At 41.8% G+C, this 20,419-nt stretch overlaps 1 protein-coding gene across 10 annotated transcripts in view; it reads right to left on the bottom strand.

The window, feature by feature from the left end:
- Positions 1-20,419, bottom strand: part of PCNT (pericentrin) — a 94,906-nt gene extending 74,487 nt beyond the window's left edge. For 8 of the 10 annotated variants that reach the window (XM_075429698.1, XM_075429700.1, XM_075429703.1 and 5 more), the window contains exons 1-12: positions 20,264-20,419; positions 14,343-14,540; positions 12,388-12,438; positions 11,271-11,450; positions 9,732-9,875; positions 7,968-8,132; positions 4,185-6,680; positions 4,008-4,100; positions 3,607-3,783; positions 2,346-2,601; positions 561-619; positions 208-382 (exon numbers count right to left, since the gene is read on the bottom strand). In XM_075429698.1, coding sequence (XP_075285813.1) covers positions 208-382; positions 561-619; positions 2,346-2,601; positions 3,607-3,783; positions 4,008-4,100; positions 4,185-6,680; positions 7,968-8,132; positions 9,732-9,875; positions 11,271-11,450; positions 12,388-12,438; positions 14,343-14,540; positions 20,264-20,317 — 4,048 coding nt within the window. In that variant the 5' untranslated portion in view covers positions 20,318-20,419. The remainder of the gene's footprint in view (positions 1-207; positions 383-560; positions 620-2,345; positions 2,602-3,606; positions 3,784-4,007; positions 4,101-4,184; positions 6,681-7,967; positions 8,133-9,731; positions 9,876-11,270; positions 11,451-12,387; positions 12,439-14,342; positions 14,541-20,263) is intronic. The other 2 variants (XM_075429704.1, XM_075429701.1) reach the window with 2 other exon arrangements.

Below are 20,419 nucleotides of genomic sequence, written 5' to 3'. Positions count from 1 at the left end.
CAAGTCAAAACGCAACACAACTAATTAGGCTTTAAACAATTTTTCACTCAAGTCTTGTTTTCTAGGCAGTCTCATGCCTCCAACCCAGTTTTTCAGTAAGAGTACACGGATATATCTTGTATTTGCTTTTTATACAGGTTCTCAACACACCTAGTTAGCTTTGCTATTGTTCAATAAACACACCTATGACCAGACCATGGCACTTACTTTTAGACTGTTCATTTTCAAGAGCAAGAAGCCCCAGCTCTGCTTTGGCTTTTTCTAGTTCCATTTCCAGAGTTTTCTGAAGTTCCACCATTTCAGTCTGATGTTTTTCAGACAGCTCTTCACACGTGTTTTTTAAACGCATATCAGATTCCATTTCCCAGTTTCTTTTGAGAGCCTAAGAGCAAAACATGCATTATTAAAGCAAACACATTCACTAAGTTAGCACTTTATTTTTTGACTCCTCCATTTATTTGTCCTCTACAATAAATGTGTAGTCAACAAGGGACTTCTACCAGCTCTAGTTTACTGAAAGGAGTTTTACTTTTTTCTTGTATGAAGAACAGAATTTTTACCTCTAATGCCTGGATATGCATCTCTTCTATTTCCAATTCTATTTTCTTTCTCTGATCAACTGTGAAATAAAATACTGCTTATTAATAAATTTACATAAAACGTTATGGTTAAATGACAAGTAGAAACATAGATGAGATCTCCATTTTCAGCATCAGACTCAGGGCTTGAATAGGTAGGCATGCAGCAGCATCAGGTACTGCATTGTATCCAAAGCTGTTGTTACACCATAGCCTGGTAATTCACTTTCACCTTAGAAAATAAGCATCTAGCACTTATAGCTCCCTTCAAATTTCTAAAAATGCCTAGGAAACCAACTGCAAGACAGATGCTATTATCTGCTCAATTACCACAGACACCAACAGCTTCTTCCTTGCCAGCTCCTCCCCAGATTCACTACAACGTCTTGTTCAGCACCATTCTTGATCTCCAAGAACCCTGTAAAGGCCTATCAGTCCCCTCTTCACAGCTTCAAAGTACCATTGCCTTAGCTCACAACCTTATTTCAAGTCTCTCAGTGGGAAATGAGAACTCAGAGGCTAAGACGGTGCCAGCTAACCAGCTAAAGGTCCAGAAAAGGAAGGAAGATCACCTAAGCTACACCACAGTGTCCCAGCACTCCCTTGAGTTGGGTCATGCCCAGTCATCACCTCCCTGAAGGGAAATACCTCTTCTCTAGTCTCTCAGGTAACAGTATCCACAGCCCCTCAGCAGGTCTCCTGAAGACCTCTGCTATAAGGTGTCCCTGCCCATGGCAGGGGGATTGGAACTAGGTGATCTAGAATGGTTTTTGTTGGAAGGGACCTTATATGATTCTATGACCCTCTGATTCCAGATTCTCTTTGTCAGCCCCTACATTTGAGCACTCGTAAGTGGTTACTTTCATATGAAATTACACTGCAAAAACGCCCATAAACAGCATCGATCTTAAGAACTGCATCCAGACCTCCTCCTGCTCCCAAATCCCACCATGCCATCAGTTCACTGTATTACTGGTGGTAACAAATGGTCTTCTACTCTCGGGTCAAAAAGACACAATCCTAAAACATTCTCTTCCTCTCAGGGAATGACAACTAAAGGAATGATTCCTAAACTTCCTCAGTGAACTGCTGCAGGCCTCACCTTTCTCCAGAAATTCCTCCAGCTCTGCCATACAGGCCAGAAATGGCCCCCTGATCTGGGAAGAGGCAAGTATCCCAAACAATGCCAAGCGCACCACCAGCAGGCCTTCAGCACTACCAAGTGCAGCTTTCCTCTTGCTGATGTCAAAATACAACCTTCTATCAAACACATCTCAAAGGACACCCAGCTACAGGTTCTAACTGAGCCTTTTGGTTCCTTTCCAACTCCCTCATCCTCCTTTCGAATCAACTGAGGAGGCAAGCCAGGAAGCATTTCCGTATCGTCAGAAACACAACAGGAGTCAGTGCTGACTTAGGGCAACAAAAACCCTTCAGAAGCATAAGGGGCAAGAGCACCCATTAAATTCTTTACGATAGCTCTGTCTAATGCTTCCTGAAAGCAGCTAATTCCGTATAGCACCATTTTACAGATGTAGCAGCAATATACCCATATAGCTGAAGAAAAATGAAACTTAGGTCTGGACAACTTCATTTTTGCATGCAAGACACGCTCTCTTGCGCATGCCAGTCTAGCTGCTGTCCCTATTCAAGGCAACACCAGCCGTCACGCAAAAGGCCAGCTCTACACCCAGACAAGAACGTGTGGAGGAAAAAAAGTACTGACGGGGTTTCAATTTATGATCTATTGTTCTCAATTTTTAGTACCTAGTTCTTGCTGATATTTTGATTCAAGGTCTTCTTTTTCCTTCAGACGCTGTTCTTTAATCTTCTCCCACTCCAGCTGATGGCGGCTTTGCAGAATGGCTAACTCTTGGGCACGCTTATCATTGAGCATCTCCCGTAGTTCCACAAGGGCAGTTTCCTTTTCTTTTCTCAAGTTAGACTGCACAAGCTCAAGCTGGGAAGTGTGCATATTATTTAAGCTTAGGCGTAAAGCTTCCAATTCAAGGCTGTGCAGTGTCTGTAACGGAGAAGAAAAAGGGGTTTTCCCTTCCCTTTCATGAAATGTGTTCAATTTTTTCATGCCCGGTTTCAGTTTCAATTGCTTTCAATGTTAAACACATCTAAGTTTTGCCTTTCTGTACTTGGAGAGTGTTTCTTCATGGCAGGGACAGAACCCCGAAAATAAGCAGACTTTTGTTACAATGAGATTTGTGTAACATTTTCAGTCTGAAGTAAGAGGCTTTCCTTGCCTGTCTCTTAACTCCATCTCCTACCAAATACCTTGCATCTGCCCTCACAATGTCATCAGAGCAGAACACAAGCTCATATAACTACCTGTTATAGAAATTCCTCATATCTGCTCTTGGTCACAATTTCTTAAAAAGCAAAATTCTGAATTTTGAATTGGGAAAAGTGGAAACAAAATTCATAATGGCTCATTAAAAAAGTGAGGAGTATCCAACAATTAGAGATGTCAGCTGAAACAGACCAGCAGAACTTTTCAATTCATAAATAAACTTAACAGTACACCCAACATCTTGTAATTAGACCTAACGCTAGATGTATTCTTTCCATCTCCACTTTGTATTTAGTGGAAGTGTTCAAAAACCCAGTAAATATTTAGAGGAAAAAGTCAGGTTTACACACTTCAGTTTAGCACTAAAGCATTCCTAATTACACTAGTGGGAAAATTAGAAAGTGGGTGGGGTTTAGTATGTTTTATAAAATTAATTTATTTTATTGATTTTTGTTAAGCTTATTAAGATGCAAAAGACAAAGGTTTGTTGGTTTTTTTAAACCCATCAATTTAAGCATCCAGTTTTCTTCAGAACTAATGTTCAAAAACGAGGATGCTGGAGAACTCCTATAGAAAATATCTACTACTACCCACCAACGGAACACTCCTAATTCTTCAAGTGCAGCACTACATAAAAGAGCACACATAGGATGCACAAAAATCAAGGAGCCTTCTCTTTGCAACAGCCAGGTAACCGCTACAGTAATTACCGTTTCTTTATTTTACCTGTGATTGGAGCTGAGCTTGCTCAATCTCTGCTTTGTGTGTGGCTGCCATTTGCTGCTGAAGTTCATCCAAGAGGTGCTGCTGTTCTTTATTTAGTTCAGCACGAAGCTTCTCCATTTCCTCCTCATGTTTAGCAATCAGTTCAGAGACTTCACGATCATGCTCTCGTTCATGTACCTGCAGAGAATACTCGGATAAAGAGCGGTCTTCAAAATATGGTTTATTAGACCCCTGATAAATTACTTAGCCAAAATTCTCCCCTCCTCCTGATGCAACATCAAAGACATCACAAAAAAAACAATGAATAGATTTTTGCATCTCCAAAACTTTTATACTGCTTTAATGACAAACAACACAAAATTCGTATAATTTTCTGAAATAAACCCTTTTACAGCATTCACCTTTTTTATTACAGCAATCTGTTCCTTTCTTTCTTCTTCCAACTTCCGCTGGTTTTCCACTTTATCTTTTATTTCAGCATTTAATTCTTCTATCTGAAAACAGGCATACAAACGTTTGCAATGATTACCATAAGCATCCTGAAATCCCAAGGCCCATGCCATTATCAGGGTTCCTACCTCCTTCTTGTGTGTCAAACTCACTTTAGTTAATTCGGCAAGGCGCTGAGTCTCCATTTTATCGATTTCCTCCTTGTAGTGTCTCACCATCTCGGACTGTGCCTCCTGAGCAGCTTGTGCAGACTGGAAGGACTCCTGCAAGCGATTCTCAAGTTCCAAATGAACTTTCTTCAAATTGGCAATTTCTTCAGTCAGCTGGGTTTTTTCCTCCCTGTATTCTGTACTTTTTGCCTTTATTTCAGCATTAAGTTTATGAATTTCTAGGTTGCTGAAGTTTAACCTGTCTTCATATCCCAGCCTTTCACATTCCTGTGTTTCTTTGAGGTTTTTCACTTCAGCATTAAGTTCATGTATGTTCTTCTCAAGGTCCTCAATGATGCTAGCGTTCTCTGCTAGCGCTTTTTCTGCTTTTATTAGATCCTCCTCCACGTTAGATAATCTTTCTCCTAAGGCCGTTTTTTCCTTCAATAAGAGTGCTAAATTTTCTTCTTTATTATTGACCTCAGCTTTGAGCAACTCCTGTTCTTTTAGCAATGTCTCCTCAGATATTGTTTTCTGACCAAGCAGCTCTGCTACTGTCTGGTTTTCAGCCTTCTGAGCATCAAGCTGGCTTTGCATTTCATCCCTTTGACTTTGCAAAGCAGCCAACTGACGTCCAAAAAGTGACTGTACTTCACTTGTTACAGAATCAGAAGCTGTTTTCTGCTCTTGAACATCTTTCACTAACTGCTCCTGAGTTCGCAGCTGCACCATCAACATTTCTCTTTCCTCCTGGAGGTCTTTTACCATTTCTTGCCAGGTAGAGGGTTTTGACACTTGCGTTGGAGGCTCTACAGCACAGTAAGGTTGGCCTCCATCCTCACCCTTCTGCTTTACCAGAAGAATGACTTTGTTTTCCAATTCTTTCTCCTTCTCTGTTTTTTGAAGAAGCGCTTTTTCACAATGGATCCGTGCTACACGCTCCTCATCCAGTTCCGCACGCACCTGAGAGAGCTCAGCCATTAATTTTTTCCATTTTCCAACAGCTTCTTGGGTCTCCTGACTAGATTTCTTCAAGGCTGACTCCTTCTCATGGAGCTGCTCAGTTAGCTTCACACATCTCTCTACTAAACAAGCTGTCTCATCATCTTTTACGTCACTGTGGTCTTTTATTTTGTTTTGCTGCAGGGAGCTATCTGACAAAAACGAAGCAAAGGCCTCTGCTCCCAACTCATTCTCTTCAAAGGTCTCTTGAGCCAAACCCCTAGGACACATTTTCTCATCAAGGCTAAAGTTTAATAGAGGAGGTATAAAATCGCTGCTGGCTTCTAGAAGACTGCTACTGTCTAACCCATACCTACTGCATCTACCTTCTTCAATGGCGTAAGCTTCAGAAGTGCTGGACACATACGACTCTTCTGGTCCCCCCGTTGAGATGAGATATTTAGCCAATATGCCTTCATCAGCACCGAAAAGCCCTGACAAGCCTTCTTCAGACAGGTTACCTCCTTCAGTATTTTCATTGTTCTGTGTGATCTTTGAAGTCTGAAATTCTTCTAATTGATCCCTTGAGGAGCCTACTCCCAAGTCATGCTGGAACTCTGGTTCTTTGTGAACTAGCTCATCTTCGCTTTCGAACTGGTGCGGTTTATTCCACATCTCCTCAAGATCTGCTCTCTGCAACTGCGACACTTCTGGTACAATCTGGTTTTCCCTCAATTTTTTTAGCTTTTTACTGGAAACAATCTCTTCATCATGCTTTTGCCTTACATCTATATTTTTTTCAGCCTCATAAAGTCGCTTTTCATTTAATTCCTGGATGAAAGAATTCAGTTTCTGAATCTCTTCATTCAAGAACTGTTTTTCTTGTTTATATCGCTGGACTTCCTTGACCTGCTCTTCTGCATCAGAAAGTTGAGACTTTAGGCCATCGATTAAATCCTTGTATCTAGTCTCAATTTCAGATTTTTCTCTCTTGAAGTCTTCCTGTTGCATCTCAAGTTTCTTTCTCAAATTTTCTTTATTAATTTCAGACTCACGAAGACTATTATTTAAGTCAATTATTATGCCATTCAAATTCTGAATGTGCTCGTCAGAATTCAGACCACAGAGTTCTTTTTTCAGCTGTTCGAGTTCATTCTTATATTTTGAAATAATTTCTTCTTCATATACCTGCTTGGCTTCTGCAATCTCTCTTCTGTGGCAATTCTGCAGCTCAGCCCTCAAGTTCTCCAACTGTCTGCAAATATCCTTTTCATGACTGATTTTCAGTTCTTCAATATGTTGCTGTTCTTTCATTTTGGATAAAGCTATTTCATTTTTTAATTCTGTTATTTCTGAGTCCCGGAGAGAAAGTGTATGTTGTAGTATAGACAAGCTAAACCTTTCCGCTGTCAGGAGATCTTGAAGACTTTTAATATGTTCTTCTTTTTCTCCTATGCTTTTGTATAGCTGTTGCATTGTATCTTTCATATCCTCTTCCATTTGGGAAAGCAGATTCTCTTTATCTTTGGTATTCTTAAAAATAAAATATTACATATGAAATATGACACGTTTTAACTTCCTTAAGCCTCATTATTTATGAAGATACATTAAAAACATATTTACAACTAAGTGCAAGGTGTATCATTGGCCTAGGCAACAGGATTTTTAAGCACATCCTTGCGAGCAGAAAGTACTACTGAAAGACTATTCAAATATGGTAACAAATACCAAATTGTCCAAGCAATAACAAATGATGTGTCACTGACTCCAGAGAGAAAGAAAACGGTGTACGTCTCAAACTCTGCGTATTTTTATTATTAAAAGAAAAATAAAGTTTAAAAAAATCAGAGCTACAGCCACCTCTCCATTTCACATCCATTTGAGCAGAGAAAACACCTCCTGCTGGCAGGAGCAGGCCAACAGAACAGCCATGTCAAATTCTAACTCATCTGACTCACTTCAAAGTTTAAGGCTTCTACCTATGGTATTGCTGGTTATGTGCTTAAAGGAAATCGGACCTTTTAAGCTGTTCCTTTAATGCATGTTAGTAATCAAAAAGCCTAAAGACTTTTTTAATGACCATGCCACTGCAGCAGGTCAAAGTTATCACCAAATTTGAAATACATATTATTAACAAAAATATATATCTGTTATGTGTTTTTAACTTTAACTTAGCTTGTTTATTCAGAGAGTTTGTTTCCGAAATGATCCCATCAAAACATTCCCACACAAGCTTTTAACTTTATTTTGGATCTGAAACTGACATGATTACAGATACAGTTAACTTTTACTCTCGTCTAGGTTTTTCAAGTTCACACAAAACTGTGAGCTGTCATACGCTTACACAGCCCATCCATCAACCTTCACCCCACTGCAAGCCTCTGTCAGTTACGCTCCCACATGCCTCAATTTGACTAACACCAGGTGAACCTGCTCCTGGTGCACACTTCTTCGTGTTATACAGCAGTTTAGCAGAGTTAGACCAACCCTTCTGCAACAGAAACCGATGGAATCATTTCAATAAAGAAGTAAATTATAAAGCGCCAGAACTCAATATTTACTTCGCACAAAAAACCAAAAATATCTTAAATTGCGAGCAGCTGTTCTGCCTTAGCTGAATATCATTACCTTCAGAAGAATAGATGTTTAATTCCATACTAAAGTGTAGTTTCAGTCTTAAAGCATCAATATTGTATCATGCACAAACTACATGTTCATTGCAGGTTCTTCCTCCCAAAAGCACCACCTTGGCTTGCACAATCGCAACAAACACCTAACTGCCTAGAACTCAATTATAAAAGCACTTTCAACAATTTTTACCTTTTGAGAAGACTCAAGCTGTACTTCCAGGTCATATGCTTTCTGACGCAGCATCTCCAAATGCGCATTTTGCTCTCTGAGACGGTTCTGAAACAAGGCCATCTGCTGCTGGGCTTCTAACACTTGAATTTTCCCAGGGCTTTTATTCCTCAGCATCTCAGTAACCTGAACAGATAAAGGTACTCACAGTCAGAAGAAAGTTTGTATCAAAATAACTCAGACACAAGACTCAAAGTGTTCATTTACTCCTGATTGATTCTCAATGAAAAACATAGGGTAAAAGACAATCTCCCTAGAAAGTCATACAATGCTTGTCATTGTTTTAGATACTGTTACCTACTGTAAAGATATAAATGTTAGATAATCCCTCTCTATGAAGCCCCAGAAACAAAGCAGGACTTCCCATGGACTGGACATACAGGTAAGAGGACAATGAACAAAACCAGCCTGCTCCCCCAAGGATTTACAGCTCAGTGCTACAAGCTTTTTCTCTCTCCACCTCCCTCCAAATTAAAAGAAAAGATTTACCTCTATAGGGGTAAAATAAAATGTGATTTATTGATTTTTTAAACCTTTTTCCAAAGGCTTTGCTAAAACCCAAGGAGGTAATATTTAAGACAGTATTAGCACTTTCATCTGTTAACAAAGTTGACATGCTTCCACAAACAACTGGCATCATATCACTAGCCTTGTTTGGAATATGCCTGAAGTGCTATTTACAGGCTTTATTGTTGTCTTTCAACGGCTTATGGAGCAAATTCTAACAATCATCTGGAGAGTAATTTTCACTGTATTTTGTCAACAGCAGTCAGAATTGTACATGGAAAGCAGTATTTTTTTGTTCTTTCCCAAAGTTTGAATTTCATTTAGCAGAGGATCTGTTTTCCAGGGCAGAAGCAACTCCTCCAACATAATCCCTGGACTTCAGTAAGTCCCAGGTTTAATTTTTAATTTTTTTTTTTAAACACCCTTCCTACCCAGACGTTTAAGACATGTAATCCCTCCTAGTGCAATTCTTATCTTGCAAACCTGAAATGGTAAGTAAGCATAAATATTACTCTTTAGCATTTACTACAAGGCTCCTGAGACAACAAATATACAGGTGTTCAGAGCGAACAGCCACTAAAACACTGAGCATCACCAAATAAGAATAAAGTATTTAAAAAAAAACTTTTGAAGTAGATGAAAGGCTGCAGTGAATCTCATTATCCAGGGGTTAGATCCATGATCAACTTGTTGCACTGAAGCAGGTTCCTACGTATCATAGGGGCTGCATCAACTGTCTTCAGGTTATTTTAAATCTCCTTCTTTGAGCCAAGTCACATTACCTCCACATAGCAAATTACTGCATAACAGCTGAGCTGTTGTAGCTGCCCATGCGTATACTCGGAGCTTGCTTTGGCAAAGGCAAGGAAAACTGAGCCCAAGTAAGCCCGTATCATTATGGTGATTGTTGTGTATGGATCCCAAACCATCAACAATATGGTGTAGAATTCCCCAACAAGGGCTAAACTGACGGACAAAGAAGTGTAACAACCTCCCAAACACTACACACACAAGTAAGCAGAAAAATATAAGGATGTCTCCAGGACTTCTCCCTATCATCTGGAGAAAACTCTGCCTCGCCCTGAAATTGTTTTCACTGCTGCATTGCACACTGAACTATGAAGAGCTCTGTGACAAGCTCAATACGGTTTTACACTCATACTGCAAACCTGCTCTTATTCTCCTCGTAAGGAAACAAAAATGGGAGGAGAGGCACACCTGATGCAACTGCAGCTGTAAACCATGGATCTGACCAGCTACACGTGAAGCCTCTTCCTGTAGGTCATCCCGATCCTTCTTCGTCTGTTGAAGGCAGCTCGTTAGTTTCCCGATGACTTCATTTTGCTCTTGAACAGTGGTTTCCTACATGGATCACAAGACGTGCACTTTTAAAAAAATCAAAGTATTCTTAACATATTAGGAACCCAGTAACCTTTCTTAAAGCAAAGCTGTTGGAGTCTATAGTTACACTTAAGTTTTAAGAAACTTGCACCAAAGGACCAGAAATATTTGTGTTCAAACATGATGGCAGGCGCGATGAAGGAGGAATCTTACATTGATCTCAAAGAGACTACAAACCTAATCAAAAGTGACTTTTTTAAACAAATTATGACACCAGTAATGAAACAGATATTTTTACCTAAAAATTTTGTAGCTTTTATTGATATAAAAGCAATGAAGCTTTCTACAGAATATAATGAATTTTTAGTACACCCTTGTTTCCTATCTGTCAGCTCTTCTTTTCAGCCATGTGAGAGAAAGCTAATGAGATGGGATACATTAATCCTGTTTTATATAAAACAAAAAGCTTCGTGTGACTAATTTCTCACCAACAGGAAATGCCTTTGTTTCCCAGTCCTAAAAGCAAAAAATCAACATGTAAAGGGGGAAGTAACTGTTCTTCAGAAGCAACCAATAATTTACCTTTACATAGACATGCTAGAGAAAGGGAATTCAAAATATCTTCTTTTTAACACTTTAGGAGAGGGGAGAGTACATGTCAGTCTAATAAAGTTTAACTTATCCTACTTAATCGTTTTCCCATACAAAAAACACACACCCCAAAACCAAAAAGCCATGAGTATTTACAAACATTCAAAAAGTGTGAATGATCTCCGGGGGAAAAAGTCATCGGGGTTGGGGGGTGGCAGTAGTGTCTGCTGTCCCGCGTGAACATTTGAAAAGCAACCGCGCTGCGTCCACAAAGTGGTTTCCAGGCATATCCACAGAAACACTGACATTTCAGTAAGAACTTCCTTTTCAATAGTTTGAACAATACTTCAGGTTGGGGGGGGGGGGGGGTTGCCCCATTTTTCAGTACGACCTCAAACATAATATATATATTTTTATAAATACTGATTTTAATGCAAGTCCCATGTTTTCACATTGAGCCCCTACCTCAATGTATGATTACTATACTTACCTTAGCGGTTCTTACGGGTTTTTTCTATAAAGGCCCACTCCTCAATATAGTAAAGAAAATTTACCCATAAAAACCATTTCGCAGCAGAAGAATTTAACTACGCACTTCATAAAAACTCTCTAAAAACAGAAACGTTTCAGATTTGATTTGCTCTCACTTGATTCAATCCATATGAAGCCCTGGACACTGGTGAATGGAAAACCTCAGTGCATGTTTAACCAGGCAAAACACTTTTCAGTACAAACCAATATTCATTTTGAGTTTTGCCTCCTAAGTATTTTTAGGATTAAAAATAAAGTCATATTATCTCCATTATCCAGTTCTATGAAACATACCTGCAGTTGCACAGAGTCACTGTGCTGGGCGAGTTGTTCCTGCAGCTCGTCCATCTGCGCAGTGAGTCTTTCCACTGCGTCCTGTTTCTCCACAAGTCTCTCCTCCAACTCAGCTATTCTCGCCTGACACATCTTAGCATCAAGCTCACTGTATTCTGCAGCAGAATTTACCACAACTGTCTTCATAAAAGAAACAAAAAGGTATTTATTCACCAAAACAATACACCATTTCTGTCTTGTGATTACTCTGAATACAAATTCAAGCTTAAATTATGGGAAAACTCTAGTTTAAAAGTAATTCAACATTGGGACTTTGTATTTAATAGAAACATTACATAAACAGTCCTTAATTCTTAAAAATTTCAGATAAAAATTTCATAGCTTATACTTTCTCATACTTACTTACTTCACGGCACAAAACTAAATGAGAGAGAAGAGCCTTGTGATTCTACAGCACCACATTGTGGCAAAGCGCCATTTTGACACGTGTTGGGATTTAAAACACATTCCAACTTACAAGTGGGCAGGTGGGGAATACTACTAAAACTAAACAAAGTTTTTACGTACTTCTGTGCTGACCAGAGAACAGTCCATCCACAGGAAAAAATAATACTGTAGAGTTCTTGACTTAACATTACTTTGAAGTGTAAGCAGCTATTGCAAATAAACATTCAACATACTCCGAGTTTCCATGGCCTTTAACAGCAAAGCAAGAAAACACGTACAAAGAGAGAAGCCGCTCCAGTCAATCCTGTAGTTTCTTAGGAGTAATACTGTTACTATTGTCACAGAGGAGACAGTATCTTGTATTGTATTTTGAATATTTTTTGGTTTTAATTATATGAAACAATTAAAGAGTGAAACTACTTTTTAATTAAAAACATCATTCAAATTTTTCTGGACAAGGTCCATGATTTCACTAAAACCAATTCTCTTAGCAACCAATGTCACAGCTAGTACATGTACGTACAGGCAAGTACCTTGTTTAGACTGTAAAATAGTGAAGTCACATCACTCTTATCACAGTGCTCAATAACTAATCAATTTCGTAACCAATTATCATACTCTCACATATATATCAACATCTTTTACTAAAGATACATTCTTTCACACTTACTTCAGCCCCATGATCATTCAGTACATCCCAGCTGGACAAGTCAGCACTCCCCTGGTAAGTAAACAAATAAAACAAACACTAAATCATGGCCATTTTAAAGATACATAATGAAAAGCTGAATTATTCTGGGAACACCTTAAGCACACGAGCCAGAAATGTCCGCACTGTGAGACAACATACCAGAGAGAGAGAGAGACTGACTTTAATGCTAAACTCTGCTGGTCATCCATGGTCAAATGCGTGAAATAGATGCAAAAAAAAAAATTAAAAGTGTTATGAATGTCTACTCAAATTTAGGGCTAATTCTCACCATTGAGACTCAATGTTTTATATTCTGCTTTTGTGGCTTGCAAATACAGTTGAACACTCTTAAATCCACTACTAAATATTACTGACTGATTATTAAAGCAGTTCTATTTTCTGACACACATACTTAATGTAGCTTGATATCTTGAAAGACATTTCCCTCTCACTAAATTCACCAACGAGACAAAGCTGACTGTAGCTCTATTTAGAAAAGGCAGCCCATAACCCTCCCTGTATTTTGAATCTGCAGGAAGTAGTTTTCAACGACTGCTGCTGCCCTCTCCACGTAACCTAGAGAGCAATCCCACTTGCTTCACAAACCAGCAATTTTGACAGAAGCTGTTTAGAAGCCTTAAGTGGTTTTTGCTTGTTTTCTAATTTAAGTTCACACAAATGTAATAAGGATGCTGCTGACAACGCTACAGCTGAGTGACAAAATACGGCACGCTTTTTTCTTGGTGCACACAGCTTGGCATGCGGCTTCACAGAAGCCTTTGCAAGGCTAGCATGACGTTCCGGATATCCCGAAAGCACTAGGGATAACCACACAACAGAAAGCAGGATAACACATGCAAATTATAGCCTCCGTTACTTCAGGTTTGCAAATACACTAGCTTGATGCTATTGACATGTTTTCACAACACACAGCAACAGCCTCAGAGACTTTTTTTACGCAGAAGGCACCACCTCCCCAAAACTCACAAATCTTTGCATGGACCACGTGCTGAAATGCACTGGGAAACTAATTCCTAAACACCCCCCCCCAGAAATTGTTCAGAACTATGTTTTCGCTTATTTTTATCACAAGACAGAAAGAGAGGCAAGGCATCACATGACTGTCTAATACACAGCTGACATAAAAATCTTGCTGGTGAGCTGAAGCAAGAAAGGAACTGCTTAATTTAGGCAGAGCAGTATATCTATTAGCAGATGTCTGGTCATCTCCAGCTATATCAGAAACTATGTTTCTATGTTTATTGACATGACCACAGGGCTACCTCTAGCAGGTCATCAGCACAAATATACTGAAATACATCAGGCACAAGCAGACTCACTTTTTAAAGCAGAGTCACTTTTTAAAGCAGAGTCACTTTTTAAAGCAGAGTCACTTTTTAAACAAGTTTGTTGGACAATGTAACATCTATGCTAGCTTTACAATGGCTACTAAGAGCATGCTGCAACAAACTGCGTTTTTTTCAGAAAACATTAAGCACATTTGAGCCAGCAAAGCGATAAAAACAGCAAACTAATGCTGTGCATTATAAGATGCTGACAGTTTTGCTCATCTACTACGCCTCCCAGTCTGGATTTGCCATTTCATGGAGTCACAGCCACATAACCAGAAGCCTGCCCAAAGAGAAATTCACGGCAGTGAAAGGCGAAAGACCTCAATTTAGCAGGCTAACAGCAGACACCTCCTTGACAGTACCAGCTTCCCAGTCCATGTAATGGAGGTTTTTCCCAGTTATTTACATCACTTTGTAAGAGAGTTAATTATTACAGGTGAAAATACATCACTTTCCTTACTTCTCAATGGCAGCTAGCTGACAGTGCCAGCGAGCTAATGCCCAATCAAGTAAAACCATCACCTGGAACACTTGTTATCCACAGACAGAGTGAAGCAAAATGCAAGAAATACTAAGATTTACCTCTGTCTCTGTTGTTGTCTCTAGTAGGTTGGTGTCTTCAGCCTTCCTCTCTACACCCTCACCAACATCTCGGGCCGCTAGTGCGTACTCTTCCTTCGGAACGTCATGTGTGTGGACAGACGAGCCCTTCCTCTTCGCCGTCTTTTTCTGCGACTGCGCGACGTCGCTTTTTGTTTTTCGTTGTCTGAAGTGAGCAAACTGTGCAGAAAAGATTGGAAGAGGTAGAGGGAGAGGTAAGTGAGAAAAAGGTAGCAGGACCACAAGATTAACACACTCATGGGTGACGAAGATCCTATCTTGATAAAATATATACATCTGCAGAAAACCTGCTCTATCTTCCTACTTTCTACACATTCAGAACATACTGGATAACTGTGCAAAATTAAGCAATAAATCTCACACCAGTACTAACGACTCATTTCCATACAAGAATCAAATTTTACTCAGTGAAACTTTGTGTGTCAATGCCAATCCAGAATTACAGCAAGACAGATTAGTAAAGGAACGAGTTGTTAATATACTAGCATCAGCAGGAAAAAAATAATAATTGAGCAGCCTTTCTGCAAGACCGGCAAAACCAATAACCCCCTAGAAATGTATCCAAACAGATCTTTGCCAGCGTAAGCTTTAAGATTAAAATTAACGGAAGTGAATCCTCATGCTCCTTCCCTGCCACCCCCTTCAGAGAATACAGCAAAACTTCCTAGCCAGAAAGCAGTCTCCAGTACATAAATAGAAAATCAATTAAGCCAGGTCATTTTAATTTCTTCTGTTGAAGAATCAGATGCTCTACTTTTATCAGAGTATCACAGCCCTAGGAAGCACCAGGGACTTCTAAAGAATGTCACTGACAGAATTTATTACCCAAGTTTCCCAAGCACCTTAAACAGCTTTGAAAGGATTATCGTATTTTCAACTCTAGTATTGTGTTTAGGCAGCATTTCCAAGTAACATCTTCCTCACAGCATAAATCCAGACATCCTTCTCATAAAGAAAAAGCCTTGTCCAAGGTTACAGCCATAAGTTATCAAGTGCACCATTAATAATGAGACAAAATAGTCAAATGATGACCAGATGCAGACAGAATTGCCAAGTTCTACCTTCAATAAATACGAAAATCCACTGCTTGACAGCTTGGTTGTCCTGTAAAACAGCCACCTTGCAGAAAAATCTTGTCCATTTCTTTTCATTCAACTTGTGAAATGGATTTAGTTCAGTCCCTTCTCCTTACACCCAGGCTTTTACAGCAGCTCCTACCCGACAGCTTAGTTACTCAACAGATAGGTGGTTACACACCTGCCACCCTCAGCAGCCTGTCTAAAAGGTATATTTGCAGAAGGACATCAGTTTCTTGCCAGCAGTTAAGATGTTTACATACAATAGTTTCTTTTTAAGATTACATTCTGTAGTTTCCATAGCAATTAATAGTGAATGCAGATTAAACAAAGATTGCCAGGTGCCCTATTGCCTTTTATAGTAAGCGAAATGAACAGAGCAGTAAACCAAGCTGTAGGGAGACACAAACACCATTCTCTGGAATCAGGTGTTAACGCTAGCACTTGCTGATGGCGATAGATGTCAAAAATAGCTATTGCACTAATTAACCTGATAACATGGGGAAAGAGACAAGAGGAAACCTGCAGAAAAATGGAGAACAGAGGAAGCTGCTGAAGCAGGAAAAAAGGGAAAACAGGAGTAAAACAACTAGAAAAGATGCGAAGAGAAAGGTAGAGAGAGTGGCCATCAGAGAGAGCAGTTAATGATTTCATGAAGGGTGACAGTCTTTGACATTAAAATACCACAATTTGCCGCAATTGAACATCTAAATGAGTATGATTTTTTTTAAATGCACAGCTCAAAGAAAACAAAAAGCTTATTTTGTCCCATTCACATGCACTAAACTCATGAAATCATAATATGTATCATGCAAAAGTATCCAACTACTCCAAAATTTTATGGAACTACTGGACTTGCCAGTCCATGAAAGTGGAGTTCAACACGCGCCAGATTTACGGAATCCCTGGATTGGGAAAAGTGCTAATTTGGGCAGCATCGGGTTTCCAGAGCCTTTAATCAGCTATGTGACTTTAAGTGTCATTATAAGAGTATCATCAGATACACCGACAGTCATCCAGCATGAAGCAGTGCGTGTGAATATGAAGAAAGCAGGCAACACTGACACTCCCCCACCCCGGTGAGATCCCATCTCGCCCCTTTTGAAGGGCCCGATTCTCAGTCTGCTTTCTAGCAGCACACGCAAAGGTGAAAGCTTCACTTTTAGTCAAGATGTAGCGTGCCGCAGGAACACCAACAGCACTGTCCACCACAGCATCCAAAGCAGATCTCCGTGAAGAAACACACGGCCTTTCCACAGGTACCAATACACAGCAGCTTCATTCCCCCAGGACCAGTCGGTTAGAAGCGGCAACGGCCAGGCACCACTGAAGGGGGACAGCCAGCACCACACGAGCATCCCAGAACTGGAGGAACAAGCCCACCACGTTCTGTGTCTTGTGGTCCCCGTGTCGTCCCCGTCAAACTGCTACGCTGACATCCCTCCACCACACTATTGCAAGCTGACCGGCGCCAGCGGCGTGGGCCAGCAGACAGAACTACAGCACATGCAGCACCCTTCAGCTCTCCCCAGCCTACCTCTCACATAATTTACTTCTCGACTTACTGCTTTACTTGCTTCAGAAATCAGTACCAAAAGAATACCCACAGAAAATGGAACAGAGCAGAAAACCACATCAGCACCACACAGAACCAGGTTGTTCAAATAAACCTTAGTCCACCTCCTAGATACGGTAAACATAAGCACGAGTGCTCTTAGACAAAGCCCAGAAACATTTTGTAGAGCTTCCTCAAACTGATGAAGCAGGAAAACTTCCTGGAAAACACGCACTCCTTTCTGAGCAACTACCGTGTAAAACGCAGGAACAGCAAAAGCTCCTCACACATGAGGTCTGGCACACACAGGTCTCTCACCAGAGGCACAGAGGGCCAGCATGCACACTAGCTAGCTGGCTTGAGGTGGAAAAAAAACAAGGAGAAAAAAGCAGCACTGAATATTTGGGTTTTGTTCTGTTTCTCAGTTACTACCTTGGCTATCAGTATTGCATTTATTAAAAATGGAAACCTGAAGTACCTGATATAGTCAGTACTTAGCTGCCAAAGAGGATGCCAAAGAGAAAAAGTAAGTTTTGGGGGGGCAGAAGGAAGGCAGAAACCCTCACAGCAGTTCACACTGCCAGATTCAAGCAGTTAGCCTGACTGCATGGGTTGCTCCAAGCCAGGTTGCTACAACAGTGGCCAGCAACACACACCCAGCCCTGCGCTCCCGTCTCCTGCCATGGCGAGCACCCTCGCAGCTGATCTGGATTAACACCGAACACTTCTGCATAGCTCCGGCGGTGGGATCACCTTAAACTGCTGCAGGCCTGCACCACAGGAGGCAAATACTGTACCTGCTCACAGGTATCTCTCCCTTTCAAAACTGCATTTATATTCATGAGGAGGGCTGCGCAAAGAAAGCAAGAAAAAATACAAAGGAAAAGAACAAGAAGGAGGGACATTTCCCTACTGTTCCATTACAGAAGAGCCTTCAAAAACACAGGCTACCCAGAGGAGGTTTCTGAAGCAAGACGCAGCCCTGCAGCCCACCTACTCCGCAGCATGACCACATCCTACAAGGGGCTGAAGAACACACAAAGGACTACTCTAAGTAAGACCAAGGGTGCATTTCTTCCACTAATTAGTCCAATATGCTTCTGTTCCGTAAGTTAGCTCTACAACTGCAGGTATATAAGTAAAAGATACAAAACCAGAACAAGCACACAGCCATACACGCCAGAAATTGGGTGTGAGCATACTAAGGAATCTGCAGCTCGCGTGCTTGCCTTCTGAAGCCAAACACACTATCTTTGCGTTTAGCAAGTCCCCAATGGATATTGTTTCCATTTACTCATCCAGGTGTTTTTCAAAAATTGTCTCGTGCCCACAATCTGCTAGTTAAGTAACGGATCTCCGTGACATTTTAATAAGCAGAGGAAGCGCTACATCCATCTCTGCCTTTCTGAACGCTTTCCTCTCGGCATACAAGGCATGCGATACCATGCAACAGCAACATCGGTGGGCTGCTAACACTTTTTTTTTTTAAATGGTAAAATGAGAGATATTTATCAGACAGTTTAAAAAGTAATAATGCAGCACTGGCTCTGTACACAGAACTTGAAACGCAATGCACGTCCCTACTTTTTTTTTTCCTCCCAATGGCAAGCAACAGCTGTACAACAGGTGGGAACTAATAACTTATTCAAGGCAAGTCCATCACATTTTTCTAACTATAAACAGACACGGCACTTAGGGAAGGGTTACAAAAAAAAAATGTTAACTTAAGTCTTGACACAGCTAGCGTAACTTTTCAACCCGAAGAACTCCTGTTCTCAAAATCTGCTCTCTCAGTATTAAAGCAGAAACCAATTACACAACCGTTCTCCAACAGGGGATTGTGTCCACCAGCACACACCAAGGCTGTGAGGGCAAGCGGATGAGGAGCTGCTGAGCGGACACAAGGAGCGTGGCAACCATGGCAGCATCTGGGTGGGACAGGCCAGGGACAGAAGAGCTGTACTGCCCACCATCCAGCTGCTTCAGCACCACTCCAGCCACAACCCCGCTTCCCCTCCCAGTACCGCTCTCTTTAATTGATTAATTGACACAGCACTGGGAGGAGGGAGCTGAAACAGAAACACAGAAGACTGCTGAAAAGCTCTGAGGCAGACAGCACAGCTCCAAGCCACCTCTGACCTCACTAGCTAGATTTCCAGACAGGTCCCCTGCAGAAAGGGCCATGCCCCTACGTCTGTGCAACAATCACTAGGAGCGACATCAGGGGTGAAGAGGCTGCAGCACATCATGGAAAGATCTGATCTGTCCAAAACTCCTGTGCAGCCTCAGCTATCTCCTTGTAGCTACAGTCCCCCACTCCAGTCCTACTGGGATGGCGAGAACAGGGGAAAAAGCTGTTGCTGCAGACTAGCAAGCCTTATTTGGCAATAGATTCCCATAAGGGAAATACGAAAATAACAGCTCAAAAACGAGCAGAAATGCTGAATAAAAGTAACCAGGCATTTCTAACCACCTTCTTGAACATCATTACAAAAACAAAGGAGAAGGTTTTGTCTAAGAGGGTTAATACCCATCAAGTGCTCATCACATAGCTGGAGATGACACTCACTAACAGAAAGTTACTTCTGTGCATCATTCACGTCGTACGAGGTGTCTCCACCGTCCCACCAAACCACACCTAACTGCAGGCTTACAGCGTGCAAAGAGTTTGCTGACAGCACGACTGGGAACCAGCCAACCCAGGGCTCCAGTAACCCACCTGCAGACGCCAGGGCAAGCGGACTAGTCACCGAAGGAGTAAAACACGCAACACCTACTCTTGGAGATTCTCGCCTGGAAATACCGTATTTCCACAAATAACTGAGTTGAAACATAGCTAAAAGTGGGAGAACTAAAACCCAAAATAAAACCAGAACGTGGGGGAAGGTATCTGCGCACTGTAGGCTGCTCGTTGCTCAGCGAAGATAAATTTCACACACATCTGTGGCGACTGGGGATCCCCCTCCCGGTCACCCCGCACCCGGGGAGCGCCGCCAGGCACGGTTCCGGCTGGCAGGGCCGCGCTGCCCCGGTAAAGGCCACCGCCCTCCCGACACAGCCCCCAGCAACGCCCCGGAATCCCGGACCCCAGCGAGGGCGGTCCCGACCCCGCCACGCAGCGAGGGGGAAACCCGGAGAGAGCCGGAGGCGAAGCTGCGGCCTGCACCGGAGGCCGGGGCGCAGGAGGCCGGGGGCCAGGCGGCGGCAGGGCGGGCGCGGCCCCCCCCAAGCCGGGACCCCCCTCCCCTCACCTTGGCCCTGCCGACCTCCAGTTTCCGCCTCTGCGCCTCCTCCTCCAGGTCCATGGCGGCAGGCGAGGCGGGGGCCCGGAGGCGGGAGGCGGCCCCGGCCCGCGCCCCTCGCTGCCCCAACTGTCACAGCGCAGCGGGCACAAAACTTTCGGTCAT

This window comes from Opisthocomus hoazin, chromosome 9 (genome assembly GCF_030867145.1).
Source record: "Opisthocomus hoazin isolate bOpiHoa1 chromosome 9, bOpiHoa1.hap1, whole genome shotgun sequence".
Taxonomy (NCBI): domain Eukaryota; kingdom Metazoa; phylum Chordata; class Aves; order Opisthocomiformes; family Opisthocomidae; genus Opisthocomus; species Opisthocomus hoazin.
Note: the sequence above shows the minus strand (reverse complement) of the source record. Positions and strands in the feature narration are given on the sequence as shown.